General features: G+C 38.8%; 1 protein-coding gene across 1 annotated transcript in view; it reads left to right on the forward strand.

The window, feature by feature from the left end:
• The window catches only part of CDH17 (cadherin 17), a 62,196-nt gene that overhangs the window by 14,014 nt on the left and 30,444 nt on the right, over positions 1 to 17,738 (forward strand). Inside the window, exons 3-7 of the mRNA XM_072603548.1 lie at positions 9,920 to 10,021; positions 13,970 to 14,104; positions 15,796 to 15,934; positions 16,577 to 16,735; positions 16,867 to 17,066. Of these exons, the coding sequence (XP_072459649.1) occupies positions 9,920 to 10,021; positions 13,970 to 14,104; positions 15,796 to 15,934; positions 16,577 to 16,735; positions 16,867 to 17,066 (735 nt within the window). The remainder of the gene's footprint in view (positions 1 to 9,919; positions 10,022 to 13,969; positions 14,105 to 15,795; positions 15,935 to 16,576; positions 16,736 to 16,866; positions 17,067 to 17,738) is intronic.

Below are 17,738 nucleotides of genomic sequence, written 5' to 3' on the forward strand. Positions count from 1 at the left end.
TTCTCATGCTATTATACAATTCAGTACAATCAAACCCTGAGGAGCTTTCATCGGGTTTTGTCACAGGCATGGCAAGGCTTCTGTTGGCTTTTGGTTCGTATGCTCCAGCCATCCTCCATTTTGGGGGACTACTTTAACCCCATACAAATCAACATAGAGTTGGGAGGTTCCCAAGCATTTCTGACAAACCCCACCCCCAGGGCCTTATTACACACTTATGACGGTCTGCTTGTTCCTCCCAGCCCTGAACATATTAACTTTAGTGACTCATAGAGGGTACAAGAGTTTTGAAACTTTTATAGCTCTCATAGTAATTTTAACGGACAGGAAGAGAAGTTAATGGTCATGTTATAAAACCTGAACTTTGAGCCCTGAAGTCAAACACCATCCTTCAGTAATTATTTCTTTATATTGAAGCCACCCTCTAGGTTCTGGGAAAGAGCTGTTACTCTTGGTGGGACAGTGATAATAATATAATGGGAGAGGGTCACAGTATGATGCTGGATGGAGAATCAAGAGAAACTTGGGAATGAATCCTGCCCCTGATCCTTATGAGTTGTGAAATCCTGGTTGTACCTCTCTGAATCTTAATTTCAAAATCTGTCAAAGGGGAATAATCAATCAATCAACACATTTGTTAAGTAATCACTGTGTATTAGAACCTAGGAATATAAAAGAAAAAAGTGACAGTCCATGCTGTAAGGGAGCCTACATTTTATTAAGGGAAGACTACATGTACACATATAATAGTTAATAATAGCTAGCATTTACATCCCTCTTTAAAGATTTATAATGTGCTTTGCCTGTGTTATAGTGAGATAACTGCTATCTTTATCCCCATTTCAGAGAGAGGTTAAGGGACTGGCTGAGGTCACAAAAACCACACTTATCTGGGACAAAATTTGAAAGTAGGTCTTTTTTGACATCCCACCCCCACCCTGGCATCAGCAGTTATGGCAATCAAGAAAGGTCTCATATCAGAAGTGGTACCTGAGCTGAGTTCTGAAGGAAAACAGAGGTTCTGAGAGGCCAAGATAAGGAGAAGGTGAATATTTGAATCAATTGCCTAGAGGCAGTTAGGTGGTGCAGTGGATAAAATGTAGATTCTGGAGTCAGGAAGACCTCGGTTCAAATCCAGCCTCAGACCCTTAATGGCTGTATGAGAACCCCGGACAAGTCACTTAAGTTCTTTCTACTTCTATTGCTCCAACTATAAAATGGGTATCCCAACAGCGCTTGTTTCCCAGTGTGGTTACATGTATCAAATACAATAATATTTGTAAAGTACTTAGCAGTACCTGCTACATGGTAGGTGTTTAGTAAATGCTTCCTCCCTTCTACCTTTACCTTACAAGATTGCGTGGAGACACAAATTAAGCCTTCAAATGTTATATGAACAGGAATCATTTATATCATGATATTCTCATTCATCTGAGAAATGAAATAAATACTGATAGAAGTGTCAGGATCTGTTTCTTAGAATCCTTATCTCCTTTCAAGATTCAGTTTGGGTGCCGCCTCCTACATGAGGAATTTCCTGATCCCTTCCCTACTTTACCCCACCCCACTCCTTTGGTGCTTCCCTCTGAAATTTTAATTTACTTTAGATGCCCATTAGATTAATATATTTGCATTAAACCAACAATGGTACACAATGTCACCTTCATTGGAATATAAGCTCCTGGATGGGAGAGAGTGTTTCATTTCTGTCTTTAGCTCACATTTGTTTCTGTCTAGTCATTTCAGTTGTGTCTTACTCTTTGTGACCTCATTTAGGATTTTCTTGGCAACGATACTGGAGGGGATCACCATTTCCTTCTCCAGTTCATTTTGTAGATGAACTCACATTTATATACCATTAGAAATTTTGCAAAGGTCTTTCTAGACATCTCATCTGAGCTTCCCAACAACCTACGAATAGACATGTTGTTGATGATCCTTGTTTTGCAGATATGAAAACTGAGGATGAGAGAAGTTACACAACTTGCCCAATGTTACAAAGTTAGCATGAGCTTAAAAGAGGATTTGAACTAGGATGTTTCTAATTCCAAGTCTAGCAATCTACTCCATCAGCTGCCACATGATAGGTACTTAATGAATTCTTCCTGAACTGAAGAGATCCAAGGCCACTGTACCATTATCTACTGTACCACCTGGCTATCTCTACTTGAATACATCAAGGAGTTGAGAATTCACTGAGAGGAGGACCTTCTTTCAAATCATAACTTCTTCATACCTTCATGCTTGGTTGTCATGAGTTGCAATAGTCAAGACTCTTCTGGAATTTAGTCCTCTGGAAAGGAGCCTCCAGAGCTTAGCTAGTGTGGTCCTGTCATGTCACTAGGTCTATATGAAAAGACTTTTCAACTTACTAGGACCTGCCAGAGCTTATGTGCTTCCTTGATATAGTTTTCAAGACCCTCGGATTACTCCCACATCACAATGAGAGGAGGCTTTTAGTGGACAATATATAACAAACAAACGAAAAGTCTAGGACAATAAAAGTTGAGAAGGGTATATGTCATATATAAGTCATGAAGGGTGTATGCATTGGATAAACGCCCCATTCTAGAACACTAGAATACTAAGGATGTGTCTGCTGAGACTTAGAAGAAGCATTTTTTGTTCTTAAAAGGAAATGCTACATTACAGAAAAAATAAACTTTAGCAACTGGTTATCTTAAAGAGAGGGATAGGCTAAAAGTATAAGTAGGCTCATGAAAATTTTGGACAAATTGATGGATGATAGATTCATCATTGGTGAGTAACTGGAAGGTAGGGATAATGGAAGGCAGAAGCATGAAACAATCTGATCCAAGTGGGTTACTAATAAACTGAGGATGGAGTTCTAGAGCATGGCAGTCATGCCTACTGGCCATCCCCTCAGGAGGGGAGGTAGAGTGCTGAACTAGCCTCTCCCCAAACATGCTAGAGCTGATGTCCAGGGCAGCAACAGAGTATCAAGCAACTTGGGCACCACAGGGTATTTCCTGTGTCTCCTGAAAACATAGCTTAGACACTTGAAAACATACCGACACTATCTTCATTGTGGCCTTAGAGCAGCTTGATTTAGTGGAGCAGAGATAATAACGCCTTGAATTCATGAATGGCTACAAATGAAGGAGTTATATCTTAATGGAAAGTGGGCAGGACTTTGAGTAAGGTAGACCTGAGTTCAAATCCTGCCTCAGACACTTATTAGCTTTGTGATCTAAGACAAATCTTTTAACCTCTATGAACCTCTTTCCTCATCTGTAAAATAGGGATGAAATACATGGAGTACCTATTGTAAACCTCAAATGAAGAAAAGTATAAAAACACTTTGGAAACTATATCTGTATTACTAGATATGTATATAGAATTTATATTTTACACACATGTATATAGATATATATGTGTGTATGTATATGTGTAATGCATTATATATGTGTATGTGTGTATACTATATACACATATGCATATATGTAATATATACATATATATGAGAGAAAGAGAGACAGAGACAGAGAGAGGTTGGATCTGTGATTTCATTGGTTTAGGAAAGTTCCCCTACCAATACAGGTTGGCACCTTCTAAGAGACTGTGACTTGCACAGGGTCATGTAACCAGGATGTTACAAAAAGTGGAATTTGTACCCAGATCTCTCTGGCTTTGCTGGTTACTTAGTTGCCTCTCATTAATTAATTATAAACGGTTTGAAAGTGCTTTGATGACTTTGGCTCCACAACATGAAATATATGAATTATAGCTTGAAAATAGTTTCCTCATTTGTAAGATTACAGACTCACAGAATCTTAGAGTCAAGAAGCAATCTTAGAGACTATCTTGTCAAACTCATATCTAAAAAAGAATCCCTTCTATAACAAAGCCAACAAATGAGCAAACAACTAGCATTAATTAAGAACCTAGTGCATACCAGGCATTGTGGTAATAAGAAGAAGTGGAGATAGATACAAAGATGAAAATCATACAGTGTTTTTTCTCAAGGGCTATATGTGTGGGTGTGCACGTGCATGTGTGTACAAGTGTGTGTGTGTGTGTATATCAGTGTATGTGAATATTGCGCACACACACACACACACACATTTCTTGTTATTAACTTACCAAAAAGAGAGAACGTGTACTTGTAGGTGAGAGTGAAGGGGGAGGTAAAAAACAAAATGTTTCTCCTTAAAAAAAAAAAAAAAAAGATAATCTTTACCTAAGATTAAAAAAACTATCTGACATTGGTTGGAGTGTTCTTTATTTAGTTCATATAAAGTGCTCTATCTTGTGCTGTTGCTATTGGGCTTTAATTAATGAAAGTTCAGGAGGCTTCATGTAATCACATTCATTTACTTAATTAGAATCAATAATTAGGCATTCAGAAGTTAACCATGTGGCTTCTCCTGTGACTATCCAGCACTGACATTCTTTCATGTGTGCAGTGTGAGTCTCTTAAAGTATTAAGAGAAATATCTCCCCTAAACCTCTTGGGTTTATGAAATGTCAAATGTGAATTTAAAGTGAGCTTTACAAAGCTGGATTTGTCCTTCAGTTTTAAAAACAACTTTGGGAAATAGTCTGGGAAGGAAGGAAAGTCTTTGGACAGCTTGTTTATTTTCAGATTCTCTGTAATTTTCAAGGGGTTTTGACTTGATCACAATGAATCTTCTGAAAGTGCAGAATGTTAGGGCTGGAAGGGACCCTTTAGTCAAATCAGTTTCTTTAAAGGATGGAAAAACCAAGTCTGAGAGAAACCTAAGATCACACAGTGAGAACCAAGGTCTCTTGAGTCCTGGTCCGCCCACTAGCTGTATGACCCTGGGCAAATCACTTAGCTGATCTGAGCCTCAGTTTATTAATGGTGTCCTTAGTAATTACTTTCACACTACTGCATTAAATATAGAGGAGAACCAGAGTTTATCTAAAGCATAAACTCATTCCCTTTACCCACTGAGGAACTTACAGTCTAATTAGAAGAAAAATAAAAAATTACAGAAAACTATAAGGAGGGCTATGCTGGTTAATGTTAAACAACTATCTCTCTTTTTCTTAAAAAAAAATGCAGACAGGACATACTTTTAAGGTTAATCTGCATTATTAATACTTTATCCATCACTTTCTTAAGTCTAGACAATCAACAAAACAATAAATCCAGATCTGATCTGTAGTATTTGCCAGTTCCTAAGGTGTAAATGCTCACTCTGAAATTTTAACAACTGTCTCTCTCCAACTGGAATGAGCTGGCTCAGCAAACTCTTGGATAGTACAAAACAATATATCATCAGTAAAATCTAAAGGGGAAAGTTGATACCAAAAGAGAAGTTCAGAGAATGTTTTGTGGAGGAGGTTGCATTTGATTTAGTCTTTAAAGTATGGGGAGATATACAATAGGCAAAAGGGGAAAGGGAAGACAATCACAGTATAAGCGAGAGCTGGAACAAAGAGGGGGAAATGCAGGACGTGTTGATTGGGAGAGAGAACAATCTAGTTTGGAGAGAGCTCATAGCATGTGTGGAGGTAAGTAATAATGAAACGAGACTAGAAACATAGATAGGATGGCCCAAGGCTGGGAAAGTAGGGTAGTGAAAAGCCTTTGGTTTCCAGAAAGAGAAATCACGATATTATTTTAATAGCAGGAGGTAGTTTGGAAGATTTTCAAAGATAGCTATGACATGACTAAATCTGTGCATGAGGCTCCTCCACTGGTGCAACAGATGTTGCCCGTGGGCCTTTCAGGTCACTGTGGGCTGGAAATCTCCTCCACTCTGTTGTTCTCCACTTCTACTGCTCCAAAATTTGTTGAGAGTCCCTCTCTATAGGTATTTTATGGGCTGTGTGGGGAGAGGTTCCATATGTGTGCCTATGCTCCACCTCCTCATTCCTTTTTTTGACAGGATTACTAGATTGATAGATCTGTGGAAAGCCATAGATAGAGTTTAGCTAGATTTTAGTAGCATCTGACAAAGTAGATCATGATAATCTTGTGGAGAAGATGGAGTCATGGTCTAAATCAGTGACGTTAAACTCAAATAGAAAGGGGAGCACAAAATCATACATAAGGATCTCTGTGGGGCAATATTGGCTTAGAAAAGCACAAATTCACATTATCTGTGTTTATTGTATTTTTATTGAAATATTGGTAAATATTTTCTAATTACATTTTAATCTAGTTTAGCTGTCCTCTAAAGTATCTGACACCTTTGGTCTAAATGATTGAATACCTAAATGGAAATGGCTGAATGACTAGGTCTAAAACAAAACAGAACAAAACAAAATGATAATAGCAACCTAAAAAGAGGTTTTTAGTGGAGTATTCCAATACCATATTATGTTCTATGTCACAATTTTTACCAATGACTTGCATAAAGGTATAGGAAGCATATTTTAAAATTTGTAGATGGCAGAAAACGTGAAGGGATAACTAATGTGCTGAATGACAGTCAGGTTTTTAAAATATATCTCTATAGGCTAGAATGATACTCCAATCAACTGAGGCAAAATTTAAATTTTCCATGATAACAATATTGCCCTGTTTGTCTGTGTTCTCTTCTGTTTTCTTCTGTGTATTTTTAAGTGTTTTGTCGATGTACTTTTTTCTTTTCTTATTTCTTTTTTTCTATCACTATTACTGCCTACTATCTCCCCTTCCCTTCCTTTGCAACCAATAAGAAAATATCCACACAGTAGGTATGTCTGAAAATATTGTATCTCTAACATCCATTACCTCTTTGACAAGAGGTGGGTGGCTTTAACATTAGCCTTCTGAAGTAATACTTGGCCGCTATCTTGATCCAAATTCGGAATTCTTTCAAAGTTACTTTCCTTTAAGTTATTGTGGTCATTGTATAAATTGTTCTCCAAATTCTGCTCACTTCATTCAGCATCTATTCATAGAAGCCTTCCTAGATTTTTCTTATAGCACTTTCCTCTGGGCTCACTCCCCCAACTTTTACTTATATTGCCAGACTGGGTATTTAGGAGGTCAATTGCTACCTGAGGTTCTAGGGGTAACACTATATGTAGATATCCCAATAGTAGTTCACAAGTTCCTGCCAGTGTGCTTCACATTAGCAATCAGCCAATAATCTCAATTGGCCTCTAGAAAAAGTCTTTTACTAAAATACTGTGGCAAAAAGAGTAGTTCCAAAGTGTCCTCTTTCCATCATCACCCCTAATAAAAATCAACAAGTTGGGGCATACTTTCTCACAAAGAATCATAGAGCCTGGCTAGGGATGGGAGAGTGGATATGAAATTAAAGTACAACGTTAGTGAGGTTCCCATATAAGGGACACACAGCCAAGGCAGCTTGCAACTTGAGAATGACAGGTCTTTAATATTCTTTCTTTCTCTGAAGAATCCCCTCAAAATTCACTCTGGGGTGGGACATCAGTGATGAATGAGTCACTCTAGACCAGTCTGGATCCTCGTACAGTATGCTGGACAGATTGCTAAGCTACTTTCTCACTGGGCTAGGCTACTGCTGACCTGAATTGGGCAGGATACTCAACTATTGGACTGCTCCTGCCAGACTGAGCTAGGCAATTCCCTTGGATTCTGTGCAGTGGCTGCTGCTGGACTGAACCAAGGAGGTTGCTGGACCACTAGGCTCTTCACAAAGCATTTTATCTTGTGTGTCACCACATAGTCCATCAGAATATAAACAGCGATGGTTTTATTTGCTTGTATTTGTATCCCAGGTGTTTAGCACAGTGCCTGGTACATAGGAATAATAACAGTTTTGTCATCATCATCTTGACAATGAAGAAAATGAAAGCGGGAGAAATTAATTGTGCTCAATGTTCCATGGCTAAGTATGTATCAGAACTGGTCCTAGAACCCAAATCTCATAGAATTGTGGCTTTTTATCCATTGTTAATAGTTTTCCTTCCTATACAATGTTCAAATTACAGAGCTGAATTCTTCACACCAATATGAGCCAGACTGTCATTCTTAACAAATGAACACAACAATGTATTTGTGTTTTTAAAAAGTATTGATAAATTGGGTAATGAAGTTGACCTTTCAAAACATGTTTGTAAGACCAGGAGCAATATATTGCTCAGGTTTCCAACAAATATAGGTTTTCTCAGTGAGGATTTATTTGCCCTTATCTTTTGCTTAACAATCGGCAGTAGATTAGCCAAGATTAGACAATTCTAAAGACACATTTGTTGGATTTTTCTTTCCTTATTCTCATGTTATTTGAAGGCCTATCTGTCTATCACAGGTACATATATGTGTATGTCTGTATGTGCGTGTATTTTTTGGCCACTATTGAATGGCTTTCATGTCCATGAATATGCACAGTTTGGGATGGAGAAAAACCCTCTTTATTGCATGTGACTGATTCTCTTCTTTTATAGGTCTGGAGCTTTTTGCTCATTTCTAGAAAAGTGCTCAGCAGCTACTGACGTTCTTCTGGTTAGAGTGATCTCCTTATCATTTCTGTTCTTTCCCACCCTTGACCTCATCCCAAATAGGGCCATATTCAGAACTCCTCCACTAACAAAAAAGTTGTGTTGATACCCTTTTCTTTATATAACATCTGTTTTTCCTGTGGAATCCACCTTTGCTCCCCACCCCAACAGAAGAACCCAAACTGCAACAAATAAATGCAATGTATATATAGTTAAGCCAAAGAAAAAAAATCAACACATTGGCCACGTTCAAAAAAGGTATACCTTATTCTAAACTTCTAGCCCACCTCAGATCTTTGCTGAAAGGTTGGAGGCAAGTATCACCACAGGATAGATGGACCTGAAATTAGGAAGATCTGAGTTCAAATCCTACCTCAGATACTTACGAGTGTATGACCCTTGGAAGGTCATTTAACCTCTGTCTATCTCAATTTGCCCATCTATAAAATGGGGAGAACAATAGGGGTTGTTGTAAGGATTAAGTGAGATAATATTTCTAGAACAATATTGAATTGTTAAATAAGTGCTAGCTATCCTTATTCCGATCATGATTATTGTCAATGTTATTCTCTTTTAAATTGTTCCAAATCTTTCACCTTTACACAGAATGAAACATACTTTCCATTTTTAAATAACCCCAGAGAATGCTTCCCTAAATAAATATACTTCAATTTGTCTTCATTGGAATGGCTATAGGATCATAACTGTAGAGATGGAAAAGTTTTGGAGGGCAGGACCTTTCTTTTTCCTGTTTTTGTATCCCCAACACTTAGCAAAGTACCTGGCACATAGTAACATTTAATAAATGTTTATTGATTGATTAGAGTTCATCTAGTCCAGCCCTCCTATTTTACAGATGAGAAAACACCTTTCACTCTCACCTCTACCACTCCAACATTGTCGTCATCATCATCATATCTTTTGTCTTTATCTGTTTGGGGAAAGTGATCATTGAGGAACATTCTTCATGTAAACTGGGGAGAAGACAGGTGGTGGGCACTTCCTTTAGTCTATCATTCACCACATTATGTCCTACCTTAGTGATTATCCACTGGAAGCTGGTGGACAGAAAACTGCTAGATATTGACAATTCAAGGTCTTCCTGCCCTATAACTGCTACATGTTTGAAATACCTGCTTTACCCTTTTGTATATTTTTATAGGAATGTCCATCTCAATTCTATTCTTCAAGGAAATATAGACTTCCCCAGATTTTACATAAGTCTTTTGAGTGCCAATATTGAGTGATCATATCATACTAATCAGTTATATGTACTTGTTTCCTTATAAGAAATATTCAGGTCACAAGGAGCCTTTCTAAACAAGATAAAAAACATGGAAGAATTTGAGGCAGAAGTCAACTTTATGCTGATAATCAACACATGATTTTAATCCATGGTAGATCAACTCTGTTTAAAGTTTTGGCCCTGAGCACCACTAAAAAACTAGATGAAAAAATGAGTAGATTTTCAGGAAAGATGGTCAGTATAATTTCTATTCTTTTTCTCTCTTACCAGATGATTGGATATGGTCAAGATGGGGGATTCAGTGGACCTTTGAAACCTATGACATTTTCAATATCTGAAGGTGAAGAAAGAAACAAGCAAGTTATATTTCAGGTAAATGATTACTTTTGGGTATTAAGGTGTCTCATTTTAGTGAGCCCTATTACACAGTGGACCTTGATTTTCTTTATCTAAGAGCATAGCCATACCTGAATCACAATGGTAGACTGAGAAATCCTTAACAAACAAATTTTTAGAGAGCAAATCAAATAGAGAGAAGGGATCATTGGTATTACAAGGGCATGTATTACATTCTCCAATGACTCCCCATACTTTGAATGTTCCATGGGGATCAGGAACCCTGACACCCAGAATGAAGTTTGGACTGGAAAAGGAGACAGCTTGATGTGTTTAGATAAGCTAGAGCCCAATTTTGCTATGTGTTCACTCACATGTGGAAGCAATGTATTATATTAAGATTCAAATTCTCTGAAAGTCAATCAGGGTAGAAACAGATGACTTTTGCACCAGAGGCAATACTCTAACTCATTTTTACCTCAAAGCTCAGCTCCAAATTCTTCCCTGTGATTTTGATAAGGTGTCAACAGAACAATAGTATATGAAGGCATTTGGGAAATGGAGAAGAAGGTAGTGTGGATAGCCAGAGTGGCAGTAGTGGATGAGCATACATACATATGAGGGTGTGTGTGTGTGTGTGTGTGTGTGTGTGTGTGTGTGTGTGTGTGTGTGTGTGTGTGTGTGTGTGTGTGTGAATATACTTGTATTACCTGTATGACTTCAATTTTGGGTGGAATCACTGGGAATCTTTGCTTTAGTAATGTCTGAATTTTAGCAAATTGGTGAACAAAATTCAAAATGGTTCCCTAGTTCAAGTCTAGTGCTCTATTCATTATGCCATCTAGCTGTTTTAACCCTTAGGGTATCTGTGAGGCTACTTCTTAAACAGGCATATGCAACGAATGGGAGTTGCCTCACCCTAAGTGAGGGCCACAACCACCTTGGCCTAAAGGGCCCACGGTCTCCCAGTGCATCTTGGGTCATCTCTCCTTATCCTGAGGAATATCAGGTCTTTGGATTCAGATGACTCTGGAGGAGAAGTGACGCTGGTGACCTGCATACAAAACTAAGTCAAGTGCAAGTCATGTCATCATTTCTCTGATGACATGGTCTTCTTCGGCTGTGAAGGACAAACACAAACGATCCAATCTGTGAACCTCAAATTAAGAATTTCTACTTTAGCTTAAAGACAATATTATTTGTCTTGGGAAGGGGAAAACATTGTAATTGAAATCTATGTGGAATATTGCAAAGAGTCCTAAACCAAGAGTCAGGAAAGCTCTAACATTGACTAGCTGTATACCTTAGATAAGACACTAATATCCTTGGGCTCAATCACCTTGATGACTTCCTAAGGTCCCTTCTAATTCTCAAATAAATTCAGTTGAACAATCATTTGTTAAGTACATGCTGTGTGGTAGACATTGTTCTGGGCACTTGCAATATATAGGCAATAATGACATACTCCTTGACCTGAAGGAAATTATATTCTACTAGAAGGGGGCAGGCAGTGGGAGGAGGATGCTGGCCTGAGGAACAGCATGTGCAAAGGTATGGAGATGAGAGATGGAAGATGGAATGTTGGCAATGGACAATAGTAAGTGGACCAGTTGGAAATATCTTTATCAATATATACAACTAAATACAAATGAATGTATGTGGGGCTAGAGTTCACTGAAGAGTTCATGGGAAAGATTAGTCTGGAAATATAGAAGAGTTGCCAATCTGTAGCAGTAAAAGAAATTTCTTCACTAGGGATTCCCTAAGTCAATGAAATCACAGGTATGAACTATCCTACCTCCCAACTCTCCTCCTCCCAAAGGCCAGCAGTATGGCATAATGAAAAAAAAATACTGGACTTGAATCCAAAGGCCTGAGAATAAGTCCTTTCTCTTTCACTCTCTAGCTGTGGGATTTTGGATAACCCAATGTCTTTGGACCTCAACTTCCTCATATGCGAAGTGAAGGTTTGATCTGGATATTTTCTAAGGTCTCTTTTAATTTTAACATTCTATAAAACGTTTGAATACAATGATAATGTTCCCCTTTAAGTCTTATCTTTTCTGGGGTAAATATCTCCAGATCCTTAAAAAGTATTGTTATGGATCTCTCTTATTGTCTTTTGTTAAAGAAGATTGTAAATAGTAAGTCTCCTAGTTCTGAATTTGGAGTCTTCCCCATTGGAATGGGAGCTCCCTGAGAGCAGGGACCATCTTTCTGACTTTGTTGCACTTCCAGTAGAGTGCCTGGCATACAATAATCACTTAATAAATGCATGTTGACTCACTGTTGCCTGGCTGGCCTCTATGAGCCTCAGTGTTCTCATCTATAAAATGAGTAAGACCTCTGAGACGAACTTCTAACTCTACATCTATGACTCCATGATCTTTCATTTTCTCAAATTCCTAATTTATCCTGCATAACACTAACCCTACCATGGAACCTGCAGCCTCCAGGCCACATGTGGCCCTCTAGGTCCTCAAGTGCAGCCCTTTGATGGAATCAAAACTTTGCAGAACAAGTCTGCTTAATAAAAGGATTTGTTCTATAAAACTCGTACTCCGTCAAAAGGCTGCAACCGAGGATCTAGAGGGCCACATGTGGCCTTGAGACCACAGGTTCCCCAACCCTGCTTAGGTTAATCATGCTGAAACACTGATTTTCTTATGTGCATTTGAAGGCCCTTGACACATATTTAGTGGTAATAACATTTCTTTTTTTGCTCAAGAATCTATACTAGTTTTCTATTGTGCATCACAGCATTCCAAGGCCTACCATAATCTGGTTCTACACTACCCAACCACTTCTACTACACCACCATAGATAGACATGGTCTTCTCCAATTAGCCCAGTCCTAGTACCACATTATTAGGTGCCTATTGTGTATGGAACACTATACCACAGACACACGCACACACACACACGTACACACATGCATGCATGCACATGTATGCACACATGCACACAGAGATAGCATGCACACACATGCGCACACAATCCTGTTATAATGTGTGTTCCTGGAGAACAGGAGTTACTTCCCTCTTTTAATTTTTATTTTTTGTACCTGGTTGTTATTGTTGCTCTCTTTTATTCTCGAAGAGGACCAAAATGACAGCACTATGATAAAGTCAAGCTTCAGTGTGTCTGACTGTGGATGATAAGACCAATACGAGCTCAGAATGCTCTGCCACAGATTAGGTACAAGTAGTCCATGTGAACGTTTGGGGTGGATTCTCTAAATCTGCACATCCTGCATTTCCTTTGAGCTATTTCAATTCTGCTTTGCTTATAGAGCACAGAACCTTCTCTGATGTGGGCACACCATTCTGGAGGTCCTGTGCCAGTGTCTCCCATGTCACACAATCAATTCCCAAAGTTCTTGAGAGAGACCTTGAGAATGTGCTTGTATTGCTTCTCTGACCACCATGTGAACACTTGTCCTGTGTGAGTTCTCCATAAAATAGTCTTTTTGGCAAGCACATGTTTTGCATTTGAACAATGTGGTCAGCCCATCAGAGTTGCACTCTCTGAAGCAAAGTCTGAATGCTTGGCAGTTTTGTTCAAGCAAGGACCTCAGTGTCTGGTATCTTATCCTGCCATGTGATCTTCAGAATCTTCCTAAGACAGATCAGATGGAAGTGATTCAGTTTCCTGGTATGGCATTGATAGATTGTCCATGTTTCACAAGCATATAACAGTTAGGTACATATTAGACACTGAATAAATGCTTTTCAATTAAGGAATTGAATAATTTTCATTCTTGTGTCTTCTGTTATTCTTCTATCTATACTAAAGGACATGCCCTGTGTTACATATTGGTAATAGAAAGACAAAAACAATGGCATATTTGCTCTCAAAGAGCTTACATTCTTTTACATTCTAAATGTGTTCATGGATTCAGCCTCTGCAGCTATTCATAACTTCCCATAAAACCAACAAATTGTTCTTCTATATTTACTAATTTTGTTTTTCTTTCCTTCTCAGTTTAAGACTGATGCTACTGATGTGAAATTTCAGTTAAGTGGTGAGACAGATGGCATTTTTTTTATCGATCCAGAAGGAATACTGTATTATTCTGGACTCCTGGACAGAGAAAACAAAGCTGTCCATAGACTCCAGGTGAGCAGAAACCATGCCTTGGGCTACACCCTGATCTTTACCACTTGAAGCATTATAAATAACTCAATCGTTGTGAAGAGTTCTTTCCTACAAGCTCTTCTGGTCCTGGTGAAGTGCTTTGTTAACACTTATTTCATTTTAAATTTGTGTGTCCACTTTGTGTGTGTCCTACTATGGAAAAACAAAAATACCCTCTCTCTCAGACTTTCTGGTCAAGGGACTCCTATTCTCGTGACAAAGTCCTTTACTCAGGAATGCTCATCTGAGTACAGTCATTTTAGTTCCCCTTAGAAATCATCTCTTACTCAAAGGCAAAATCAGTCTACTCTTCCTGCAACCCAATCCTTTCTCATACCCTATCTTGGTACAATAAATAGCACACCTGTCCTTGAATATGCCCAAGGAGAATCAATGTTGAGACAAAAAGAATGCTCAGCAATGCAAAAGGTAGAAAATACAAGTGAAGAGATAAGAGCAAAACCCACAGTTTTTCCTCCTCTCCCTCTACTGAAAAAGGAAACAGGGGTCTGTGAAACTAGCCTGTGATGGGGGTGTGATACAGGGTGGGAGAGAATTTCAAGTCAGGGGTCAAAGAATTTCCTCTTCTCTTCTGTTCACTCCTGTTCTATTCTCTTTCCTTCCTTCCTTCCTTCCTTCCTTCCTTCCTTCCTTCCTCCCTTCCTTCCTTCCTTCCTTCCTTCCTTCCTTCCTTCCTTCCTTCCTTCCTTCCTTCCTTCCTCTTCTCTTTCTTCCTTTCTCTACTCTTGGCTAGCCTAGCTGCCCAGGTCATTTAGCATTTTTGATAAATCAAAAAAAACCTAAGAAAGAGAAACTCTGTATATCAATCCCATTTCTAACACCTAACTAGCTATGCCAAACCTCCTTTGCCTCTCATTGTCTTCAGGTACAGCATAGAGAATTACAATCCAGACTTGGCCTACTTCTTAGGGTTGCTGTGAGTACCAAATGAGATGATGGATATCAAGCACCCTATACTTTGATACTGTGTATCTGTGATCTCATGTGGAAGAATCTCAAAGTCCTTTCCAAGTAGATTGCTACCTATTCACGTCTTCTCATTCTGGATGTTTCTTGTCCATTTTATATAAACTCCAACGAGGAGTTGTTGAACATCTTCCGTAGAGACCAGGGTAGCATTCAAATTGTCTATCTACAATTTAAATTGTTCTTATGACTCAAAGTGCATGTGAAAGATGTTGCCACATTACTGCTGCTACTATGTTACTACTACTACTACTACTGCTGGTACTGTTACGACTGCTGCTGTCGCTGCCTCTGGCCCTACTCCTACTCCTGATGTTTTTAGAGAATACTCCCATAATACCCTGCTCCAAGGGTTACTGTTGCAATGATTCTGCCCAATAAAGATAGTTAAATGACACTTTTTATTGTGCAGATTCCTTTACAATCAACCTTTCACAATAGCAATCAATCCCATAATGAATAGTGGGGATGTCTATTGCCACAGCAGTTGTAGTTATTTTGAGGAATCTTCAGATTTCATGCTATTTGACTACTTCTTTCCTATGATTTCTAGGAATATTACCCCAACTGAAAGATCTCTTACCTACCTCCCATAGTTGTTGAAAGGCTCAAATGAGACAGCATGTAAAACCCATTGCAAGCCCTAAATTGTTAATGTTATTTTAAACTTTTCTTTTCAATGTCAGGTAGAAGTCTTGGATGCAGGAGGGAACCGAGTAGAGGGCCCAGTTCCTATCACAATTACAATTGTAGATGTTAATGATAACCGTCCCATCTTTCTCCAGTCACAATACAATGGAACTGTAAGGCAGAATTCACGCCCAGGTAACAGAGTGGGACATTATGGGGCAAAACGGTTAGGAAGAGCAGTGAGTCCTGGAGAGTCACAAAAATGGAGAAGAGGAGGAGGGAAATTCATTTTAATTCAATTCAGATTCTGGGCACCATGGTGGGTACTGAAAGACAAAAACAAAAAAGAGTAAGAAATCCCTGCCCTCTCAGACCTTACCTTCTCTTAGATGGGAGGGAAGAGAGTGAGAAACAACATGTTCATTAATAAGTAAATGCAAAATGTATACAAGATTAATACAAAATAATTTCAGAGGTGAAAGGTCCCTAAAAATTGGGGGAATCAGGGCTGGCCTCCTATAGAATGAAGCCCTTGAGCTGAATCTTAGAGGAAACTGGGGATTATTAGCAGTAAAGGCAAGGAGGCTTGGGTCAAAGAGAATCCTTAGATCTGGCATTGTGAACTGCTCAAGGAAACAATTCAGTGACCATTTTTTTTCTTTCTGGATGGTACTCAAAAAAAACACCAGCAATATTGTATTTCTATAAGATGTTGCATTAAGCTTCCTGCCTCCTTCATAGCAGCCATTAGGAAATGCTTGTCAAAGGAATGAATGAACCAGATCCCCAACCTAAGGCTAATGATTTACATATTTTCTTCCATGTTTTGCTAAACAGGAAAGCCCTTCATGTATGTCAGTGCTACAGACCGGGATGATCCCACTACTCTCCATGCCCAGCTTTTTTATCGAATTGCTGTCCAGCTTCCCAAGATAGGTGATGTAATGTATTTTCAGATAAACAACAAAACCGGTGGAATCTCCCTTACCCAAGAAGGTATGTAAAGAATGTAAACTGTCTTTTTCCTAGGCCTCAAAAAAATTTAGGTTTGAATACTATGTACTTGTCTGCCCCTCCCCCCCAGGGGTCACACAAAACCTGTTGTTTCTTCCCTTCCCCTTTTCCAGGGTCAAAGCAATTAGATCCATTTAAGAATCCACGTTATCACCTGGTGGTTTCTGTGATGGACATGGGAGGTCAATCAGAAAATTCTTTCAGTGATACCGTACCTGTGAATATTGCTGTGGAAGAGAACATTTGGAAGGCACCAGGGACCATCACCATTAAAGAAAACTCTACTGAGCCTTACCCCATCAAAATCACTCAGGTAATAGTAATAATAGCTAATATTTATATAGCTCTTGTTATGTGACAGGTACCATGATAAGGGCTTTACAAACTTTATCACATTTGATCCTTCCAACAACTCTAGGAGGTAGGTGTTTTCATTATCCCTATTTTACAGAAGAGGAATTAGAGGTTGTGACTTGCCTACGCTCATACAGCTAGTAAGTGTCTAAGGACAGATTTAAACTTAGGTCTTCCTGACTTCAGGCCCAGCACTCTATTTATTCTGTTACCCAATAGATGCAAATATCCCATTAGTTCCCTCCTCTCCATATACAGAGGCTTAATCTCCTCAGACCCTGTGATCTTCAATGACACAACATGAATTGAGTACATATTTGTGCATAGCGAAAATAAAACAAAACAAAAGAAAGAAAGAAAAGAAAAAGCAAAAAAGGCAAAGCATCAAAGTAAACGAACCACATATTATCTCTGCCCTTTTGGACATTTAAATACTATGGCACAGGTAAGCTTTGAGGATCATCATTGCAACTCTAACTCCTACTGATGAACAGGTCCACAGGACTACTGAGTTCTAGAGGGTACCCCTGAAGAGCTGGGAGGAGGGAATAATTCTCTAATGCCATTGATTCAAGGTCTGATTGATGTGCTTTTCCCAAAATTGGTAGTTGAGAATCAGTTCAGTCAGCTA

The sequence above is a fragment of the Notamacropus eugenii genome, chromosome 4, assembly GCF_028372415.1.
Source record: "Notamacropus eugenii isolate mMacEug1 chromosome 4, mMacEug1.pri_v2, whole genome shotgun sequence".
Taxonomy (NCBI): Eukaryota; Metazoa; Chordata; class Mammalia; order Diprotodontia; family Macropodidae; genus Notamacropus; species Notamacropus eugenii.